The 23,368-nt window shown below is 41.7% G+C and overlaps 1 protein-coding gene across 5 annotated transcripts in view; it reads left to right on the plus strand.

Moving 5' to 3' along the window:
* LOC310898570 (bifunctional heparan sulfate N-deacetylase/N-sulfotransferase 4) overlaps positions 1-23,368 on the plus strand; it is a 163,814-nt gene that overhangs the window by 134,566 nt on the left and 5,880 nt on the right. For all 5 annotated transcript variants that reach the window (XM_083833818.1, XM_083833820.1, XM_083833819.1 and 2 more), the window contains 7 exons: positions 9,929-10,111; positions 11,902-11,998; positions 13,400-13,523; positions 15,145-15,319; positions 16,491-16,661; positions 18,821-18,930; positions 23,157-23,259. In XM_083833818.1, the coding sequence (XP_083689944.1) occupies positions 9,929-10,111; positions 11,902-11,998; positions 13,400-13,523; positions 15,145-15,319; positions 16,491-16,661; positions 18,821-18,930; positions 23,157-23,259 (963 nt within the window). The remainder of the gene's footprint in view (positions 1-9,928; positions 10,112-11,901; positions 11,999-13,399; positions 13,524-15,144; positions 15,320-16,490; positions 16,662-18,820; positions 18,931-23,156; positions 23,260-23,368) is intronic.

Consider the following 23,368-nt stretch of genomic DNA (forward strand, 5'->3'; position numbering starts at 1 on the left):
TGCTTCTTTAATGATACTTTCATTTTCTTTCAGAAAGTTTGTGTACAGATCTGACTTGAGACAATAGTACACAAATCCTTTTCCATCTGGTCTGTTTTTGTAATTTGAAGTTGTGTTTATTCTTGAGCCTAAACTGAATAGATTTTTTTTTTTCTGAGAAGGAAAGTTTAAGTATTTTCAATGAGAACACAAATACCAACAAAACAAATCCCTATATCATGACTTTCACATAAAAATGTGGGTTTGTTTTTGTTTTTGTTTTTGTTTTTAAATAACAGGATTGAATTGCTCTAGATTTTGCAAAGACCTCACAGGGCCCACAGGTGCAACTTATAGCATGGTGTTTGTGCAGAATCCATTGAGCTTTGCCCACAATTAGATGTACTGCTGATCACTTATACAAGTGTGCTGAATGAACAGACATAAAAAATCCATTTTTTATGGATTCCATTTTTTTAATGCAGCTTTACACTGATAGCATAAAGTCAAAAGCAGCTTTTTCTTTTTTCAGGCTGTGAGTGTACACCCTTAAAAGTAGTAAAAAGACAATTACAGGACTTACAAAAAAATCTAATTAATGGAGTGGGACCACCTAGTTTTCTTCATCAAGGACCAGAGGCATCAGGCATATCAAAGATGTATATAACATGGGAAACTGTTGCTATATTGAAATGTGGTCATGATTAACCTTTAAGAAGTGAGACTTGGATAGATATTAGAAAAAAATAAGAAAGAATAATAGCAACTTTATTCACACAGGGAAAGGAACAACACACAGGAGTTTTCTGTCAATAATAAAGAATTTATATATAATCATACCCACTAAATAATAGAAAAGTAGAAAGCTTTCCCAGGTAAAAGACAATTTTGCTTTTTGAGTAAAGAATGTTAGAATAAGAGACACACTACAGCATTAGTATCGTTCTCTCAAAGCCATGTAACACCACTGATCAACAATGGCTTCCCCTCGCAGCACTGGGAGCACTTTGGGTGGAATACAACCACTGTAAAGTGTATATACATAGGAAGTAATGCCATTCAACATTTTTGTTTCCCCTTCAATCAAAGTCAAAAATGTTTCTTCCCAAACATTGCTTTTGCTGCTTTCTTTAGAAATATCATATTTGGAAAATATATTTGATTATCCTGTCAAAAATGCTAGAATATAAAAAGATGTGCAGAGTGGGAAGAGTAAAAGTAAAAAAGGTGATTTTCAGGCATATAGATGACTTTACTTAGTAGCAGGAGGGTCATGAATATGAATAGTGCTGAATTATAGAGAAACAATTTGTCATTATTAAAATCAGTGCTTTGTCAACACAAAAATCTCAGCTCTAGCTTCCTTTTTGTGCTACTGCACAAACAGCTGCATTAAGGGCCCAAGCATTCTGGGATTCATTATCAGTGAATGGGGCTCTGGCTCATAAGGTACAAGAAAAGTCTGCAATTCATAATAGGAGGCTGTCAGGATGTGAAATACATTGAACACTTGAAATTGAACGAGGTATTTCTGTGGTCAGCCTAGCATAGAGCTACTTGGTATTAGTAAATGGACACTTGACAGTTTTGCATTTCTCAGCCATGACATGCCATTTACACATTCAGAAATACAACATGCTGCCATCTAGATCCAATTATGAGAGTTTGCTCTTGGAGCAACTGTATAGCATTTTCCAAGCGCAATGAAAAAAGAAGAGCAAAATTCATTTTTTCTGGGAAATATTCATGTAAGAGGAACAGAAGAGCAGTAAATATGCTACCAACTTTCTACAATAATGGGATGCTTGCACCATACATTTCCCAACATGTGCAACGTTGAACTATAACCCTTGTTTATTTTACATGAATTCACTCCTTCCTTCTCACTAAATTTCATTTAAGAGGTGCAGAAGCAAGAGAAAAGGCTGTTAAACTAAGAGCAAAACAAGTTCCTCTTAGAGGAGGGAGGATACATGTGTGAGACCTGCCTCTGTGCCTGGGCTTGCTAGCAAAGGGGCAGTGCAGGGGGATGACCTGGAGGAAGGGACTAAGATTGCTTCTGCTTTTTTTCAAACAGGTGAGATAGGATGAGGTAGAGCACATTATTTATAAATAACTTTTGTCATCGACTTTCCCTGCAACCAGGAGATTGATGGCTAGGCACAGTTTCAAATATCAATGTGAAGGTATCAGCCAGTATTTGATTCCCACTACGCTATACCAGGGAGGTTGGTGGAGTACACTTCAGCTGGACGCTGGAGCACTAACAGCCCTTTTCCCAGGAATTTCTGTTCTAGTACACAGGCGCGTTATTTGCAAGCAGAAACCAGAAGCTTTGTGATAATTTCATAATTTTTAATTAGCTAAGATAGCAATGATATTGTCAGCTATGGAACACAAGGCTTCTGGGATACACACAGGAAGCAACCGTATTTAATATCAGTTCCTATACAAATAACATAGCTGCACATTTCAGTCATGCTGGAGGGATTTACACTAGCTGAGGGTGGAATTTACCCTCAGTCTCCTAAAGATACAGCTTTGAAGTGAAGCACCAGACATTCCTGCACTCAAAGTTGCATGTGAACAAAATCCTGTAGTAAACAAATGCAAGCACACAGAGGATGAAGCTCCAAAAGCAGTAGGGCCCTGTTTTAGGAAGTCAGTTCACTTTGATACTCAGTATATTTGTGTTCCTGATGTCACATGCACAAAGGAATTGAAGCCCCTGAAAATGTAGCTAATGGGATTTTCACAGCTACCTGGCTGCTGGTAGCATGATGTGGATCACCCAGCCAGGCTAAAAATCCCACTAGAGTTCAGCTTGTTTTTTGCCAAATTTTCTTTAAAACTATGTCTACGCTTCAGGATCTACAGTGGTCTACAGTTCTCTGGGATGATCCTCCCAAAAAGGCAAATATAAATTGCTGGTTTAGAGTAGACTAGCATCCTAGTGCCCTCTAGAGACAGGCAGGCAACCTTTGCCCAAAAAACTGCTGGCAGGAAAGCAGGACAAAGATGTGAGCTCTGCAGTAGTTTCCCAATGAGATACTGATTTTTTTCTGGCATTGCAATAACACAGAGTCACAACCAAGGAGCTTGGAGACAAGTCTGAGCACAAGCTGAGGTGACAGAATTGTGTAGTCAAAGCTGTACAGTTACCAATATATCTGAGGTCATATCTACAGTTGTAGAAACACAAATTCCCATGTCCAAGTACACTATAGTAAACAGACCTTCCTCTGATATTTTAGGAGATGGCACTTAGCTACACAGTGCTTACCAAAAGCACATTGTTAATGGAGAGTTAAAAGGTACAATTTCTAGATCTAATCATCATCATACCCTGCGATATAAACTGGAAGATTTTACCCAGCAATTCAAATACATAACACAATATTACTGTGAGCATGCATATTGGTAAGACTTCATTAGCTTCACAAAATGTTTCTATTGGGTTATTTGACAACTGTTCTCATTCTCATTCTGCATATTACTAAACAAAGTAACTGTTAAAATTAACAAAAAAATCAGTCTATGCATGTTAATCAGGTATGTTATAACATAGTTGTGACTCCTTTTAGTTAGTTATTTTACATTTACATAGATACATAAGGAAGCACCAGATTTTTACAGGTAACAGGAGCCCCCTCCCACTCCGCTTGCTTATCCTCATTTCTTTAACATCCCATGCCAGCACCTCCCATCAGCCAGACACCAAGGGGCCCCAGGATTATCCACTACACGTTTCTAGACCTGACCCTGCCAGAGCGCCCTGGTGTAGCAGGAGAAGGCCCAGGGAAGCCTGCTGCAAGGAAGGATGCTTGGCATCACCCACCAGTGGCTGGTGTTGGGTGAGCCGCTATGGAAAGCCTTGCCTGCCAAATCCAGCTGTGCATGAAGCCCCCAGCCCCCTTTCACTAGCCCCAGAAGTTTGCACCCTGCATTAATTACCCTCTGCTTGGGGGCGTTGTCTTTTTAATTAGCCTGGCAAGCTCTCAAAGGGAAGAAAAATGGGTCATCATCTGACTGTGCTCTGAAATACAGCAGGAGCTGCCTGTTCCCTGCCGGAGCAGCCGCCCCAGCCCTGCTGCCTGGGGAGCTGCTGACGGCTTCTCTGCTCCGGAGGAGCTGTTTGCATACTCAGCTGTCTTGGGTCACAACAGTTCAGGTTTGTTAATAACACGCTAACCAAATATTATGACTTACAAGCAGAGAAGCTGGTAAATATACAGATGTAGGATGTAGCTTCTTTTGGATCCTGTCAGATGGAGATGTAAAAAATCCTTTCCCCTCTGTCCATCCAACCTAATGGAAAAAAATACGATTTACCTACCAGAATGGCATATTACCGGAACAACTGGTCTGAGAAATTCAGGACCACTGTTGTCCTCTCACCTCTTTGTTGTAGAGAAGATAAAAGCTACAGACAATTGTGCACCTACTTGAAATGTTAACAGAGTAGGCAAAAGAAACAAGGAGAAAAAAAGGCTGTTACAATAGTAAAATTGGAATTTCCAGCTGGTGGGCTACATCTCTCCATTCATTCCCATTTTATATAGGTATAAATAAGATGCTCCTGGAAGTGCTGAATGGCTCACCCCACACAGGGTACCAACCCCGCTACGGTATCCTATGGCCACTGGTGCAACACATGCTGTGCCAGCTCCAGCCACTCTGATGGGGCCACCTGGTCCTGCACTAGTTTGAACAGTTGCAGTGCTGAGCAACAAAAAGCAGGATTAAAGATTGAATATTTTGCATAAACACATTTACATAAATATACATAGGGCAGTTCGTGCCAATGACTTCAGCCCTTAAAGATCTGTTGCTCTTCAGGGAGAGGACTTCATGTTAACTCATCTTCCTAAATGAGGAACAGGCTTAAGAAGAGAAATCCCATTGACTTTACAATGCTGACTCCAGGTATTTGTCACTAGATGGGTAAAATCCCTTTATACAGAGAAGTCTACCCATTCAAATTGAACCTAACAGCAATTCCCTTCTTCAGAGGAGACAGTGCTTGCCTTTCTGTCCAGCAGATATGGAGGTGAATCAAAGGTTATCTGGTTTCCTTTTCCTAATCTTTCATTAGCACGCTGATTAATTCTCTGCAAATGACACCATCCCTTCATGCCTCAGTTTTGTCACCACCAAAATGTAACTCTCCAAATTTCCCTTTTCTATACAAGTCTTTGAAAGCCATAGCTTTCAGCTAAAAAGCTGTAGACGTTTCTTATCTGCATACAATAAAATGGGGGATTAAGAAAATAAAATGAATGTTTCTGTAACAAAAGGACCTGACAAAAGAGGAGGCAAAGTGATTTTGAGAAAAAATGTATTATAGAGTATGAGAGAGAAGCGGCAAGTGAGATCAGGATCAGAGGGTGAATGGCAGAAAGAAAAAAGCAAAAAGTTTCCTGCCTACACCTTCAGCATTCTCTCCCCTTTAGGCCTCAAAATATTATTGATCAGTTACAGAGGGAGAAAGGAATTGCCAAAGCTAATGAGATACTGCATCCGTACGAACTGCAGCATTGTCTGAACACTGCTCTCCTACAAAGTGTCTGTGTTCTAGCTCCTTGGTAAGGCAACATAACCAGCAAAGTGATTCACAACCAACCCTGTTTCACATATCTCTTTGACTATAGACTGTATACTAATAGTAAGGGATTGTATTCAGCAACTCTGCACATTTATTAGCACACATTGCTTATACTAGTTTAACCCTAAGAGCAATGCAGTGCAGCCAGGGCCCTTTCTGTAGCCTCAGGAATCTGAAGCCATTGATTGCCTTTGCACTGCTGCACAAGCAGCGTCCTGCCTCCCTCCTAAAAGCATTACCCCACCTTGACAAAGCGCTGGCTGCTAGTTATTGTCAGGGTGTGCTGTATCTTGCTTTTTTGTCACGGGAAGTATAGAAACATGGTCTTCTCTCTTTTGTTCCCCAATCTTGCTTGCAGCGCTACAGGAAGGGACATTCATTGGTTTTCAGTGGTTTCCTCACTCCTGCCCATTAGGCTGATTCCCTTCTGTGTTGATCAAAACAGCACAGCAAAGCAGTGCAGCCGTGTTGTGCATCATAGGGCCAGCCCCAAGGCATGCAGCAACATTATGCTTGCTCAGCACATTTCTAGGCTATATATTGAAGCATCAGCAGGAAAACAGACTTGTGTCCATCCATGCTCTAAACATGAACAGTTAAAACCCATCAAGTCTTTTCTCTCAAAAGATTTGGAGGCAGATGGCAAAGAATTAGACATAGTTTTATCAGTGTATAAAACATCACATTTGCTTTCTTCACTTTAAACAAGATCAAAGGAGCAAAAGAAGTTGAGAGCTAAGATCCTTTGACTCTATAAAGAGCGATCAACTGGGTCTTTTGGACTGGAGAGAAGCCTAATGAAACTCTTGAAATAAACTGATATCTATCCCCAATAAGTACATTTTTACATAAAAAGTCTTGCCCAAATTCAAGTGTAAATAAGCAAAAAGAGCAAGTAGATTCATATGCCTATGTCATTTGCTGCAATAATATTAAATTGCTACAATAATGTTGTCATTGACAGGTGCTTTGGTACTTAACAAAAAATGGAAAACACTTAGAGACAAGATGATCTTCTCTATCAACATTTCCTACAAGTGTTTTCCTTCTCATCATTTCTAAATAGTTTGTAGGAAGCACTTAACACATTTTTAGGAGCTGGGCTCTAAATCTGAAAGGGTTTGCATGCATTCTTGGAGGGGAGACATATTCAAAAAAGGCCAGTAGACTGGAAACCCAAAGAAAAGAAGAAAACTACCTTGTTTATAAGCTTCTTGGGTACAACATATGGACATGCATAAAGTCTTAAACAATTTTAATGTTCACTTTTGTTAAACTTTTTCACTCGTAAAATGCATAGGCACTGAAATCCACCAAGTAAGGCAGATGAAAAAAAATAACCTTGTACAGTTGCCAATCTTTGCTCAAAGAAGGCTCAGAACAGAATAAAAGTGAAGAATAAATTACCTTGTGTGGAATAAAATAGGCACAGTGCAAACTTGCCGCAGATGGGCCATAAGGGACAATTTCTCCTAAGCTCCATCCATCTTCACCTTATAGAAGTACTAAAAGCCTCATAAATAATCTAACAAACTAATGGACATGTTTTTAAACATTGCGGGCTGACGCTTAAAGAAGCGCCAGGGTAGCAGAACAAGATGGTGAAAGTGGAAAGCTTGTGGCTTTTTGTTGTGTGGTTATTCTGAAAAGTAGAACAGCACGGTGAAGGGTGAGCTTAACTTTCAGGTGGTACCAGCGGTTTGTTTCAGAAAGCTCTTAGCATCAGGAGGACCATCCACATGGATTACTGGTAACAGCCCTCCTGAGAGGCACCTGGGCACTCGGCAGCCATTTTAAGGCGGACAACCCTAGTTTTGAGGCCTACCACCTCCCAGCAGTTCAGCTGCTGGGGTGCCCAGCTGCCACCCTGCTGAGACACACAATTCCAGGATAAACTCAGAGACCTGGGTGCCAATACAACCCATACACTTCGGCATCTCCAGCATGCCTAGTTTATGCTTCAGACCTCAAAAAAAAAACCAAAAAACCGCAGCCTAAAAACCCTTGACCCTGCCTAGGTCATGTACAAGACGCTACTCAAACTACTCCCAGCTTCACTCCAGACAGAGACAAAAAGTTCACTGACCTGAGCACCCTGAGTCTGCTGGCAAGCAAAACCCCCCGCTGCCACCCTGGAAGGCGGCTGGAATCTTCTCTCCTGCACTTTATAAGCTCACACCCGCTACCAACAGCCCTCAGCTATGCTGTCAGTTCCCCTTCCTGATCATGCAAGAGGAGACTCACCTGGCCATAGATGTCCAGCTGTAAAGCAAGCACTTTACTTGTGAAACAGGAGTCCTCACTGCTGATGACTAACCTCTTCATATTCAGGTGCTTCAGAACCTAAAAACCCCAAAAGATGCAACCCCGCATCCCTGCCTGCACTTGCATCCTGGCTAGGTTATGCGGGTAACCTAAGGTGTTTAGCAGGCTGGCTATTTCTCATGCTAGTCTTCAGCCACCAAAGTCTCCCAAGGTTTTACATACCAGCTCCCTAACCTAAATAAGGCACAAAAAAGCTAGGAGATGGAGCACTGAGCCTATGTTCCTTTTCTGAGTCAAGTCCAACCTGAAGTCAAATGGAGCCATGTCTGTCGTCTTGCAAGAGTACACATGAGCTGGCTATACAAAACAAGAACATAAAACCTGAACATGAGGGGAATCTGACCTTTCACACGCTAACACCTGTTGTTCAACGTTGTTACTTCTCATCATTAGGGGTCTGGCTCAGGCCACGTTTTGCTCTCCGGCTTCAGGAGTTCCACGAAAGGGCATTTCCATAAAAGTCATCCATAAATACATCCTATATGGAGGCAGTTTAAACTTCATGTGAAGGAGGACTTCACGTGTAAGGACAGTGAAGACACTGCGCTTGTATAGATTCTTCATCTGTCCTATGAAATTCGCAGCTGCAGCAGCTGCACAACACTTTGGGAAAAGTGAAACTCTTATGGACTCTGGATGCATTACCAAGAGTGATCACTGAATGCAGAAAGCCAGTACCAAAAGCGATCACTGAACGCACAAGGCTTTATTTCACTTTTCCCAAAATTCCTGCATTGAGGTACAATGGCAAAATCCTAAATTTCACTGTATTCTGGAGTTTGCTGTAATTGTCATTGTAATTTGTTTTTTACTTCACATTAAAGACTCCTTGAAGCATGGTGTTGTTAAGAAGCTCGCTGCCTGACATGCCTTTTTTTTAATTGCTGTAGTCACATTAGTTAGTACTTACTTTCTGTGATCTTCTGGATATTATTGATTGTCAGCTTCAGAGCTGTTGCTGGAAATATATGTGTATATATATATACACTTTAGTTATCACTATGATGTGATATCTCCATAACAGTGTAACTAAATTCCACTTTCACTATGCATCCTCTCTGAGGCCAATGCACTGATCAAAACAGACAAATAACAATGCCCTGTTTTACAGCATCTGCAGAAATCTAAATAATGACAAGCTACAGGTAAAACAGACCTTTGCAGTGCTGAAACTGAGTTTGATCACCTTGTCTAAAGAAAATACTGAGAAATATCTTCTGCACATTATTCTTACAAATTCTTCTCTTTATCCCTCGGAAATAAATGATGAGATCTACAAAGCAGCAGATATAAAGTTCTCCACGTAAAGGAGAACCATAATAAGACTGGTAAAAAGACAGAAGTTTTATTGCCTTTGAGGAGAAATCAGTGACACTGATATTCAGCTATCATCCTCCATAAGGGCTTGAAAGTTTTATATTTCAGATTTTTTTTATCTTCCATTTTAAACAAACTGGTCAACCCTGAATTTGGAGGAGACAGCATATTAGTCAGATTTTCCTGTTAATCCTGTAAATAGCAGCTCTGGAATTAATCCTTGCCTGCCCATCTGAGGAAGCAGGCTGGTGCTCTGGGAAGCAACACAGTGCTGCCCCCCCGCCCCCCCATCTGAGCTGGTGGCATAAACCCACACCCCACAGCGCAGGGATAAGGAAGCAAACAGGGCCATGCAAGAAACTATTTCTGTGTGGTTTGTCAAAAGAAATCAAACCAGAAGAATAAAGAATCTCCTAATGCATTTCCTGAATGCCAGTCTGTGGAGAGCCCGTGAGTGAGTACCATCCGCTGAGATGAGAAGGGGTAATTTAAAGGCATGGTGCACATACGGCAAAGTCTAGGCTTGAAGCTGGCAGACGGATTAGCAAGTAGGACCAGCTCAACCTTCTCCTCTTCTTTTATTGTTTTGGGGTGGGGGAAATAGGAATTGGCCAAGATCCTGAGAGCCCCATGATTGCCCTTCCAGGCAGATGCTGCCATCTCCTGATGTCCTGTGACTGAAAGGTTTCTCTTCTCTCCCAGATCAGCATCTTCATGACCCATTTGTCTAATTATGGGAACGACCGCCTGGGGCTATACACCTTTTCGAACCTGGCCAGCTTTGTGAAGAGCTCAACAAACCTAAAACTGCAGACACTGCCCCCACTCCAGCTGGCACACAAGTACTTTGAGCTCTTCCCTGAGCAGACGGACCCTCTTTGGCAGGTAACGTCACAGCTTCTTCCTACCTCCGATCGCACTGTTTGTTGGAATAAGGTTCTTCTCCTGAAAAAAAAACCTTAAATTAAGAAGCCTGCTTCACATTAAAATGTGTTATTTCTTCCAGTATGCCTTTTTAGGTTATTTAAATTCTCTTGAAAGACCACTTCTTTTGACTAGAAATGGGTTAGCTTCCACTCGCCCCAAATCAGGCACGTTTAAAAGCAACTAACTGCCACACACTTGAGAGAAAGCTTTCCTCCCCTCCTCTCTTCTCAACTCCCCTCCCTTCTGTAGCTTTGCTGATGCATCACGCTGTGTTAACTAATCATGGCACACTACCAGCAAGATGAACACAGGCAGCTCGTAGCAAGTGCTACCCCAGGGCAAACAACGCAGACCCCTTGTGCCCATCAATGGGGAGTCACCAGTGTTGCATCACTGCCGCTTCAAGGGTTTCACACCACCTGGACCCCCTTCACTAAAGCAGCAAGGAGAAGGGATGGTGGAGTGGTCAGTGCTGCAGAATAGGCTGCTATTTTAAGAAAGAAGGGTTTCTGCACAGCCCACCAGTGGCCATTTGCTGTCTCTGTTGTAAATGCACGACAGTGCTGCTTGTAATCTCGGCACTGTAATTTCCTAATCATTGTTGTACATGTCTGGCTCTTTTCTTATTCAGAATATGATGTGCCACACTGTGCTTTTAGCTATGCAGGCTTGAATCCAGAGTGACACCATGGAGATCCATGCAGTTATTTCAGGCTTACACTGGTACAAAGGAGCAAAAAATTTCCCTAGTATTGTTGGCCCAGATGCAAAAGTATAAATCGATAATATTCCCATTGAGTTTAGTGGAGCTGCAGCAATTCACATCATTTAATGATTGTCTCCATTATATTTTGCTAACTTTATTCACTAGCAAACTGTATCTTCTATTACCAGGCAATACCATGCAAAAGCAGGATCCATACGCTAACTGCTTTAAAGAACTGTCAGTCCTAACCTTTCCTATGGGGTCTTTTGTTCACACATTTTTATTTTGCATTCACGGGTAGTAGAAAGATAAGGAGATCAGTAATAACCCACATTTCTATTGCGTCCTTCTTTTTGGGTTTTTATGTAAATTAAAATTGGCACTAAAAGTACTATGTATCTGAAACCATTTTGTCACTTTCGAAAGTAATGCCTTCAAGGTATTCAAACAGAGGTTTCCATTCTAACGTCAAATGAAAACTTGATTAAATCAATGTGTTAATCTTTTTTTTTTCCATTTTCTTATTTTTTTCAGTTATGACTGAACTTAATCCTCAGTCATGCAAAACCATTATATATACATTCAATTTTAGTCAAAGGGACCACATGCCTGCATACCTACATGCCTATAGACTCCAAGTTGATGAAGATGGCTGGACTAACAGAGAGAAGGAAATGCAGTAGTCACAGAGGGTGTGGATTTTGACATGGATCCTTCCCTTCCAGTATTTGCAAAGCTGTTTAGCTTTACTGACTTCTCTGGGACCCCTGTAAGGATCAGTCCTGGAAGATATTGAGGGTCTTGGTGTCTGTGTACCTGAACGCTCAAGTACCTGCCACAATGGGTGGCTTTTATGGATCCCTACCAGTGACCTCAATATGTGGCAGGAATAAACTCTTATGGGGAAATATGGGATTTTACTATTTTGTGTAAGGCACTGGTGTTAGTGCATAAGGTATAGATCCTACAAAGTCTCACATGCATACAAAACATTTAGGACATCCCTGGCATGATGTACACAGATGTCTTTTTTCACCTTCAGAATCCATGTGATGATAAACGACACAGGGATATTTGGTCCAGGGACAAAACATGTGACCACCTACCCAAATTTCTTGTGATTGGACCCCAGAAAACAGGTAAGAAGTAACGAAAGCTGGGACCGTGCCGGCTTGCTGCCCCGATGCTTTCCAGGGCTGGCTCTTGCTGTCAGTGAAGGTGCTGAAACCCCAGAACCCCCAAGGATGCGACAATCGGCAATTCTGGCAGCCCCGTCCCGGCGATGAGCAGCCTGTGCGTACACCTGCCTTGCACACCGACTGCTGAAGGGCGGCCGTAGATGAGAGTAACACACAGAATTGCACCATGTGGTTGGTGGCTTCAATTAGAGTACTTTTGCACTTTCAAAGCCAGCTGACACAAGCCTTGGGGAGCGAACGCTGGAAAAGCCACGGCACTGGTACATGACAGCTATATACAGCTACTGTCACTTCTGGATTCAGCCCACCACAGGACAACACAGGAGAAAGCGATGCGAACTCCCACCATAAGGAAACATGCTGTCAGGGTGCCCTAAGTTAAGTTTGTTATTAAGTTATTTGACAAATTACGTCCCCACCGTTTGAGACCCTAATTGACAGTCAACACATTTACCACCTTTCAGGCCTCTGGGGGTCTCAGGGCATTATTTAAATTAAGCCACATATTCCCACTCCCAAGGTAGCTGTTACTGTTGTTGACGTATTGCAGAAAGTGGATGTTGAGGCAGGGAAATAAATGACTAATCCAAGATTATATAGAAATTCTGTGACAGTGACAAAGAGACAGCAGGTCTTGATTCATAGTCCAATGATAGCTTGCGTAGCATAAAATCGTTGAAGAGCAATTTGAAAGACACATTCTCCTGAAATTTCATTTAACAACATATAACATTTTCAGTTGTTTTTTAACAAACAAATAACAACAAAAAGTTATTTTTACTGGAATTTTAAAGCACACTTATTACATGCAGGTTTTTTGGCAGATAGACGATATAGACAAAATACACAATGTCACTTGAAGGACTTGAACGAGTTCTTATTCCTCAACAACCCCAGGAAACCCAGGAAAAATACACAGAGGACAGAAGTGTGGCTCTGGGAGCAACAGAGATATAATTCCACAATTAGTACTTCTGAAATATTTGTGCATGTAAATGATTTAAAAACAAACCAGCCCAAATTCCATCACTGGATAAATAAATAGGCAAGCATGCAAGCAATGTCAGCACCAGCAGTATCATGCTTGCCCCAGAGAGCAGAATTCAGAGTCTGGAAATGGGAAAAATTTAATGAGCACAGAAGAAATCTGCACATACTTCCCACTCCCTCTAAAAACACCTTGTGCCTTCCATCAATAGGAAATTTTCTTATAAAAAGGTAATCTTTTTAATTTTCCTGTATATTTCAGTGTGAATTGATTTAGAAGTACTTTCTTAAATGAAAAAAAAAAAAAGTATGGTGTTTTTTTCTGTTTCTTAATGCTATTTCTTTGTGTTGTAGGAACAACAGCACTTTATTTATTTCTTCTGATGCATCCTTCCATTATCAGTAATCTCCCTAGTCCAAAAACTTTTGAAGAAGTTCAGTTCTTCAATGGAAACAACTATCACAAGGGTATTGACTGGTAAGAAGAATAACAAAAAATAAGTGTCCATTATGAATACACTTTAAAACACAATGAAACAATTACAGAAGCATGTATGACATCTACATAATTATTGGATGAATTTGTTATGCTTGGCGTTATCTGAGAGAATGAGAAACTAATTTGTAATGATGCGACATTTAATCAAGTCCTTAATTTTGTTTAGATATTACAGTCACAAATTCTCTTTTTTTTCCCCACAAATGAATACAATAGCAAGCTCAGTTTCAATGTCTGTCTTAATAATGAATACCATCTCTGTCTTTTCATAGCTGTATCAATTTTGAAAGGGCTGAATTACGCTCCTTTTCTTCAAACGCTGCTTTTCATGAAATAAGGTTCAGCTTCTCATGAGAAAAAAAGCCCTCCATAAAAAATTCAGCTGATACTCCTATTACAATTTTTAAACATTGCTTTAACTATTTTTGCTTAAGAAAAACATTTTGTAAGGCTTTTGTTTCCTCAGGGAATGGCACTCCTCATCTTTGTATGAAAACTGAAATGCAAGACAAACATCACACTACGTAGAAACAGATTAATCTTTTTCAAGGTGTCATGAAAAAGGAGGAGAAAGAAATGCTTCTCATTTATTTTTCATACTGCTTAAGGAAAGAGCTTGCAGATAGCTACCATGGAGTATATGGTGTACTACACAAGGAGGAGAAGGAGCGGGAGGAGCAGGGCTGGGAGAGCAGGGCTTGCCCCACCAGTGTGGCAGTGGCTGGGGCAGCAGGGAGCCTCATGAACCAGCCTTTCTTCCCCAAAAATGCTGTGAGAGTGCAAGCTTCCATCAAGGTACTTCTCTCTTCCATGGTGGTGATGGGGGTTCTCCTCTGCAGCCCTGTGCACACAACACAGAGGAAGAGGCTGGCTTTGCTGACACCCCTTCTGCCACATTTCGCTGAGACTGGCCTGTAGGCTCAGAGCTTAGTAGGGTTGTGTGCACAGGATGAGGTCCCACATACTTGACTTCCATAGAAAGTACACAAAAACAGCTAGCCACACCAAAACTGGAAGCTCACAGAGTGCTCAGCCAAACTAAAGGGACCAAAAAGTGCCTCCAAAACAATTTTACTTTACGCTTCATTTGAATTCTTCACACTTTTGATTGAACTTCCTATATTATACATTTTTACTTCCAATCAATTTTCAATGGAAAAGACCATTCAAAGACAAAATTAAAATCTTGCTTCCTGAAAATGTCTAAGAGAAAAGACTTGTCAGTTCCAAGATGAAATATTCCAACAATGTTAAAATTAAATAGTTGACATTTTGAAGCTTTGCCCATTTTTTTTCTGCAGTTAAAACTGAACTCACTCCAAACTGGTGAGATCTCCCTCTGACACTGAACTTATTAGCAAAAATCCCATCCATCAAAGGAAAAACCTAATTACCTGACTTCATGGAGGCTTTAGCTATTACCAGTACTATCTGAGAGCCAAGTTCTCTTCCCCCTGTTCCAGTTCTGGAGTGAGCTGAGAAATTTAATTTTGCTTGTTGTGAATTACGGCTGAAAATCCACCTTTTCACCTACGATGAAATGGGATGCGGACGATCATTTATGACACTGCTTGTTCTAATTAGTTTCTTTGCCTCCCAGGTACATGGATTTCTTCCCCACTCCTTCCAACATCACCACTAACCTCCTCTTTGAGAAAAGTGCCAACTATTTCCATTCTGAGGAAGCGCCTAAACGAGCTGCTTCCCTCATTCCCAAGGCCAAGATCATCACCATCCTCATTGACCCATCTGACCGGGCGTACTCCTGGTACCAGGTATGGACCTTGCCTTCGAGAAACGGACAGTGAAATCAACAGCAGGGGATGATGCCCAGCATCAGTGGGAATTTGTGCCCTTGAGAAAGAACGGGATTTATTGCAAAGTGTTTGCACTGTGTAGAAGTGGAAGGATGCTGAATGCCATCTTTTGCAGTTGGCACCTGTGACACCAGCGTCATAAATGATGAAACTTCTCAGCACAGAGCTGCCACTAGCTGTAAACAAACAGTTTAATCTCAATTACAGTTGACACTGTGTGGAGGAAAAGTGATGCTCCTTACCCAGGGAGATGCACTGGGGAAAATAAGCATGGCCTAGCTAGAAAATCAGAGCTTTTTATGCTGAGAATCCGGTACTTCATCCAGTCCTCCAGTTTCCAGGCCGAGCAACGTGCAGTAGTGTACAAATGTATGCAAGGCCTTCTAAAGTTTCCAAGGAGTTAAAACGAGCTGTGTCTGTGGAGTAGGGTTTGTTATTGTTTTGTTTTTATTTATGTTTTTCTCTCCTTGGAAACAAAAGAAAGTCTGTCAGTTTTCCTAGGAAACTCTAGGAGGCTCTTTCATGCCTTTTACTGAGTCCACACCTCTCCATAAGCAAGTCCGTATGCTGTTTTTTAGAGTCATTTAAGCATGCAAAATATGGTGCAGTTATACAAATGACAGAAATACTAAAAGCCGTGTTAAAAAGGACACAAACGAATAATCTTACCATAAGCATAAAGTACACCATTTCTGATATTGTTATCAAGAGTTCTACAAGAAATAAAACATGGCTTAGGGCTGCAATTTGCTCCCTTTTAAATATCTCATTCGCACCTTTACGAATGCCAAAGCGAGATGCAGAGCAGTAAAACATTGCGTCTGCTTTGGCAGAGCTTGCCTCCTCAGCTCTCTTCGTGCCCGGGGCTCCAGCATGAGGCAGGCGGAGGCGCAGAGCAGGGCAGCCGCAGCCTTCATCCCTCTGCACACTGCGAATTCTGGGCTAAGGGCAGGCTGGTCGTGGCCACTTGAGAGGAGAGTTACAGGGTGTATCGGAAAGCAGGCCGTTAGGAGACATGTTTTCCCTCTTTGTGGGAGTTAGAAGTACCAGAGCAATTTGTTCTTTTTCTCTTTGATCGTGGCTTAATATTCAGGGTCACTGTGACATGTGTCTAAATATCTCCCGTTAGCATCAGCGATCCCATGAGGACCCTGCTGCCCTGAAATTCAATTTTTATGAAGTCATAACATCAGGCCACTGGGCACCCTCAGAGATAAGGACTCTCCAGAAGAGGTGCCTGACACCCGGATGGTATGCTGTCCACATCGAACGATGGCTAACTCACTACCCAGCTTCACAGGTAATTTCCAACCTGTTATTTCAACAAGCTCATCAGCCCTCAGAGGGACCCAAAATGAGTACGGCCTTATCATTAGAGGTGACAGGATCCTTCCCACTGGAACTCTTAGCCATTAGGAAGAGCAGATTTGTCAAGATCAGAGCATTTACCAGAAATGTGTTGATTTTTTCTGTCTTCTGACAGATAAAATGCAACAGGAAAGCTATGACCTGTGGCCACATGGGCTTGCTGGGGGGCTTAAGACCTTCCCTCCAGGATTTTCAAGGCTTCTGGGTCTCAAGAAACAAGCAGATGGATGCAGCATGAGATGATGTGGGAAGGTTTGACAAATTCATTTAGAAAATGCCAAGGCTTTTTCTAAAAAGAAATCTCATTCCCTCTCCCACTCACTCCCTTTCATAGAAAATTTCACATTTGTTTGATTCTGATAGGGGATTAGCCCTTCTCAGTGTTAGAGCAGAAATTCTTTCTCTTGCCCCATCTTCCTTCAGATGTTTTATCAAATTGTGTTTTATAATGTTTTCCATGAACATTTTGAGTAAAGACACAGGCCTAAACAATATTCCTATTACTAAAAAAAAAAAAATAAAATGTTTCCAGATATAAACCTAAAACAAATGCTTTAGTACTACAAAACATATGCAGGGGCACTCTTTACCTGTGCATATGCCCCACTGCACAGATTATACGTCTGTCTATTGTAAGAAAATTTGTAAAAGGGTTTTTAGTGAATAAGCACAATGCACAAGTATCCCAAAGTTTGCTTCATGTGGGACAAGATTTTGCTGTATGGAGGTAGAACTGAGCACTGCTTATCATTTCAGGGACTGAGGAAAAAAAAAGGAAAAAACAAGAAATACAAGCTCTGTCTTTTTGTAATCCTCAGTTTTCCTTTTATACAGTCTCAACTGTACTACAAAAAGGAGAAGCAGGTCAATCCCATTTCCAGTAACAAGGAGAAAGTCTCAGTCATTTACCTTCTTCTTTCATCTCTGGCCATCCTTCTCTTTCCTCAAGGGGAAAGGAGCACTGCCCAAAGCAGCAGAGCTTGCAGCAAGGGTGTCCCCAGGAGCTAACAGGGCACATCTCCTCCATCTCCTCTCCACGTCCCAGCTTGTTGCTCCGAGGAGCACAGGCTGTCCTGGGAAGCTCAGAGCATGCAAAGGGTGCCGAGCATCCTGTGCCCCACTACCTGCGCTCCTTATCCACCCTCACCCTGGGCTGCTGCAACCTCTCATGAAGATTTCTCTCAGTCTGCTGCAGCAGCGAAGAGCAAATGCATTCCTCTTATTAAACATGCAGGGGCACATTGACATATTTCTTGTAAAACCGGTAACCACTCATGTTTAATAGTTGTAGTGATTAATTTTACAAGATACACAACAAAATGCACTCATTCTTAATAAGGTGCGCAGAGAGTGCACTCACAGTGCTTACTAATGGGCACTCAGTAATGTGCATTCACTCGGCCTGTGCACTCAAAAACTTAATAATTCATAATAAGCCTTCACGATAAATATAAAACACATCCATCCAGAATAGTTATTAGCAATGCCTCCTGGTACTCCAGGAGACTTTTGATACATACTCTTAACATTTGCTTGTGGAGGTCAATGTACCTTTACATCACATCAATCTTTAATTTAAAGAAAAAGAAAAAAAAAAAAGCCCTTTGCTAACAATTTTGCAAGTCTGTACAGTTGATAGGCTGGTGGTAATTCTGAATTAAATTGCCACAATATCACTTTTGAACGTTTAATTGTATAGCTTCTGAGCATTTAATTCGAAGACATACATGAGCTTTTTATCATTTTCGTATTCCATGCCAGATTTTCTATGGACACACTGTAAATCTTTGCAATGTTTTTACATTCCTTCCTTATCTCTTTTACTCAGAATTCTCTGGGAATCAGGTTCAGCTTGTGAGATTTAACTCTTTCATCTGAAAAACAGCACACACAGAGAGGGTGCCCACCTATACACATTGAACAGAATAAAGTACAAAAGCAAATCTAAAAAATGTTCACCCATACGATTGTTATTAATGCTGTGCAAAATCACAAGTTAATGTCACAAGTAAGGTCACAAAAGGGAAATAACGTCATTACTTAGTTAACCTTAGTCCCGTTTCTAAATGGCTGGCATATTTGTTCCTACAGTTGCTAATTATTGATGGACAGCAGCTAAGAAGTGACCCAGCTACTGTGATGGATGAAGTGCAGAAGTTTCTTGGAGTCTCTCCTCATTACAATTACTCCGAAGCTCTAACGTGAGTCTGTTCCTTTAACATCTGCCCTATGGAAACACAGTGTACATCCCCTCCTACCAAGATCAGTCGATCATTAATTACAAACAAAACAAAAGACACAAGAAAAACAATTTTGCAAAGCCTGTGTTTTGTTTACAGTTATGTTCAATATACATCCAGTCTCCCCTTAACTTGCATGCATATAATACACTACAGAACTTAATTGCATGACTGCATGCATTTCCACATGCAAATTCTACATCACACAACATACAGAGCAAAAGACTGCTCAATAGTTTGTATTAGACACAGAATAAGGCCCATGTTCATGTAAAAACATATCTGCTAAGTTTGAGTGTTCAACCGGAGATGCCCAAGACATGTTTTCTGTGGGCACCTTGTTCTGCCCTCCTAGTTGCTGCACTGGTTAAAATATGGGTTCGACATGAATTGTTCATGTAAGAACTCAGCATGCATTTGCAAATCTCACTGTTGAACCTTAGGACAGTCTCCAGAAGCAGAAGACCACCTAGCGCCAGCTGTGAAAAGATTTTTGTCACATTTATGGAGGAGCCTAACGACAGAGATTAAGAGAGAAATACTCAGTACGATAGGATTAATTTGCTTGCAAGGTTTCTCTGTTTGCTTTTAAGGGAGACTAAATATACCATTCCCTAATCCTATTTTCACAAGTGGTTGAGCCAGTTTTGCTGCCTTCTTACCTGGTAGCAGCCAGGCACGTAGCACGGACAAGTTCAGTCTGTATTCTTACGGTTTGGTGCAATTACAAGCCAGCACTGGGAGATACATAGCCTGGAAGTGCCAGGCACAAGCAAAGCTCCTGGGGCATGGGGGGAAGCTCAGATTTACCTGTGAAGCTGGAAACCCTCAGACCGAGCAAGCAGCCTGATTGTTCATGGGCTGGGGTGCCAGTGCTGAGACTGTAGTGCTCTGCAGGAGCCCAAATCAAGGTCCCCAGCACAAAGTGAAAGCCTTTTGATTGACTTCCCACGGCCTCTGCTTCGGATCTAGCAAAGGCAGCTGTGATGAGCCCGGATCATATTTCTCATCCTTGCCACCAGGAGGATAAGGCTTTCCCCATGAAAGAGGATTAATGGTCTGTGTGGCACTCTCTTTGACGTATTTCAATTCCCTGCAGGAAGACAGCCTCTGCAGAGGCGGGAGTGGGCTGAATTTCTCTCTCCCCTCCTAGTCTGGCAGAAAATTGTAAGAAGCTTTTGCACTGACCCTCTTCGTATAAGGAGCATCTTGTCATCGTGGCCAGAGCTGTGAGGAGCTGTGCTGGGGGAAGGGGGGGGGGACTGGGACTCAGTGGGATGAGGAGCCTTGTGCCACAGTGGAGGCTGCTCCCAGCCGGTGCACAAGCACAGAGCACCAGCCCAGCCTCCAGCCCACGGCAGAGCCCCACGGCCACGGCAGGGGGTGGTACACAGGAAAGGCTGTGCCTCGCCTTCCTGCAGGCTGATGTCAGGAAAACTGCTGGAAAACGAGGCCACTGAGCCTCCTCCTACCCCGCATTGCCTCCTCTCCATCTCCGTCTTCAGTGTCTCCTCCACTGGGAGGGTTATACTTACACAGCAGGTATAAACTGAGAGCTGAGTGCTTGCTATTGTCTGAGTCTCAAGAATGTTGCTGTGCCAGTCTTTTTCTAGAGGAGAAATTTTGGATTTCAGAGTGTTATTTTTTAAGTCGTTGGTTTCTGAAGTGGAGGAAATACAGGAGGAATACACAGCTGAACTACTGGTGTTTGAACAACTGCTGCTGCACATCTGCAGTGCCTTCTGCTATGCTTTTAAAAATACACACCCACATCCATATATCTTCCTTTCTTTAACTGAATTAAAGTCAGTGGAGTCACATAACAGGAAAAATTTGGCTTTTCGTATGTGTTTGGACAGAAAAAAATGTATTGTAAACAGATCTATAAAATTATGCAGTCACCGTTTAGAGACATCGAGAATGCAAATGTGTTGTGGAAACCTCCATATCTGTATGGATTTAGGATGGAAGAGAAAAATGCATTAAACAATGTAGTGGCTTATCCTAGGACTGTCAAAGTAAAAAGGACTGTGTGGGATCGTTCTTCATCATTACTGTCTAATAACTGCATACCACAGATTTTTGAAGTCATCACAAAGCAGCCTAAGGACCAAGTCCTGCAAATGCTAGTGAGCAATAAGTTCATCACCCCGAGTAATTAGGTGAACGTCTTACAGGAGAGCAACATTAACGCAGGCACAAGGAAGGGGCTGACCAGAGCACCAGCCACTTGTCAAGCCATGGAAAGAGCAGAGGTGGGAAGTGCACATCATGCCAGGTTAGCAAGAGGGGCAGCAGAGACAAGCAATTAGATGACTTCCACACGCTGCTAAGCGGGACCTGCACTTCTTGTTCGAATAGTAAAAAACAAGGGGGAAAATCAACTGATATTTAAAGGCTTTTACACATAACAGCATCGATATGAATACACTGGGATACCCAGACAAAGTGCTGGGAGAGGGAAACAAGCAAGCAGTGTTCACGTTCTTCTATTCTGCCCAATTATGTTTACAGGAGTCCTGAGACCTTGAAATACCTGAACACAATGGGTTGAATTCAGCCTGGGATGTTTTTTCCTTTATCCTGAAAAGCCTTCTCTCCTGCTCTCCAAATTTGCACCTTTTAATAATGTTCAATATGCTCATTCCGAGGCAGAAATATTGTTTGGGGCATAGTTTAGCAGTTTTCCTTTTACACGGCACACTACATTACTTCTCCTCTTGGGAAATCAGTGGAAGCCAGCTAAACTACTTCAGTATGCAATGAGCAGATGGAAAAGGCCAAAGTAGAAATGAGACTATCATCAATATATCCATTTAATCAATGATTTATTTGTTTTTAATTGATACAGCTCCTGAAACAATTTAGGAAACAAGGGTCAGGCCTGCAATAATAGGCTGGGCAAGAAAAAAAAATAAATGTGAAGAAGGTTCACCCTTCTCCAGAAATTAGTTCAATTCTGTAGAGCAGCACATCGCAGGTGCACCCATGTCATACAGACAGACCCAGGGCAGAAAGGTAGTCTGTAACTAATTAACTCCATGTTCCAGCCAATTATACTTCATCCTTTTCAAACATCTGCTGAGTAGCAGAAACACAGACCTGCTCAATGTTTTATGCGTGCTGCAAGTCCCACAGCAATAAATTCAAAACTTAACATCGCATGTTGTTCGTTCCCCAGTGAATGTGTTTTAATGCCTTAATCTAAAATTCCTATATCTTTGAATTTTAGACGTCAAAATCAAATTGCATATTTCAGATAAGATTGCTAAGACAGAGTTTATGTTTTAATGTCTTCTTTGGAATGAAAATGATATCTAGATTTAATGATACGGCGCAACCAGCTTCTCAGGTGCTGTTAAGCTATCAACAAACAACCAGCAGTTCTTTCAGAAGACCTAAGCACTGCTTATTTCATTCAGAAATCAACATAAAGCATTTCAATATTATATTTCTCATAGTGTCTTAGTCCTGCAACAATCACACTCTATTTTCTATATAAATATACTTAAGGATTGAGTCTGTGTCTGTCAAAGCCGGCAAATAGATCAGATCGCCCCTTTTAACCTCTCTCCCATTAACAGTACTGACCTCCAATGTAATCAGCTTCTGCTGGCCATGTGGAGAGCTCTCCTTGAGCACAGTGATAATGTTCTTGAGGATACAGCGCGCGTACTTCCAGGAAAAGGCCTGGCCAGTAATTTTCCAACAAAAGGTTCTTTGTTCAAGTGTCAATTGATCAAAACCTAAGCATCCTGCTTGGACACACAGAGCAGTCTGTCACGGATAAAATCTCTAATCAAAACCAGACGACAAAATGTGAGTGACGGTCTGGAAAGGAACCGTGTAAGGTCCTTGAGGCTGTGGTTCAGGACCGTGACTGGCGTCCTATAGAGCAACACTTCAAACATGTACCCTATACGCTGGGCTAGTAGAATAAAAAATAGATAGCATAGGTAAAGTCCAGCGTGAAAAACTTGTTGCCTTGAGCCTCTCCTAAGGTGAATTTGTGGACAATATTAAATTCCCAGAGCTTTCCCAAGAGAGAAAAGTAGTTTCCCACCCTGTTTTCAGTATTTCCGTCATCCAGAGATGTGCCCAACCATAGTTGTTGACTAACCCTGATGGTTTTGTAGCTGGGAGATTCTTCTGTAGTAAAATATTTCATGCAATATAATCCTTTATAGGTTTGACCCTCAGAAGGGCTTTTGGTGCCAGTTATTGGAAGGAGGGAAAACAAAGTGCCTGGGAAAAAGCAAAGGTCGAAAATACCCACCCATGGACCAAGAGGTAAAGGCTTTGCAGAGATTTAAGTTAAGATTCTGTTTCAATATGCACACTGTGTTTGACTCCTAAAATATAAATATTTTTATTATTTCACTGGCTTGCTATATTTAAA

Source organism: Anser anser (assembly GCF_964211835.1).
Source record: "Anser anser genome assembly, chromosome: 4".
Classification (NCBI taxonomy): Eukaryota; Metazoa; Chordata; class Aves; order Anseriformes; family Anatidae; genus Anser; species Anser anser.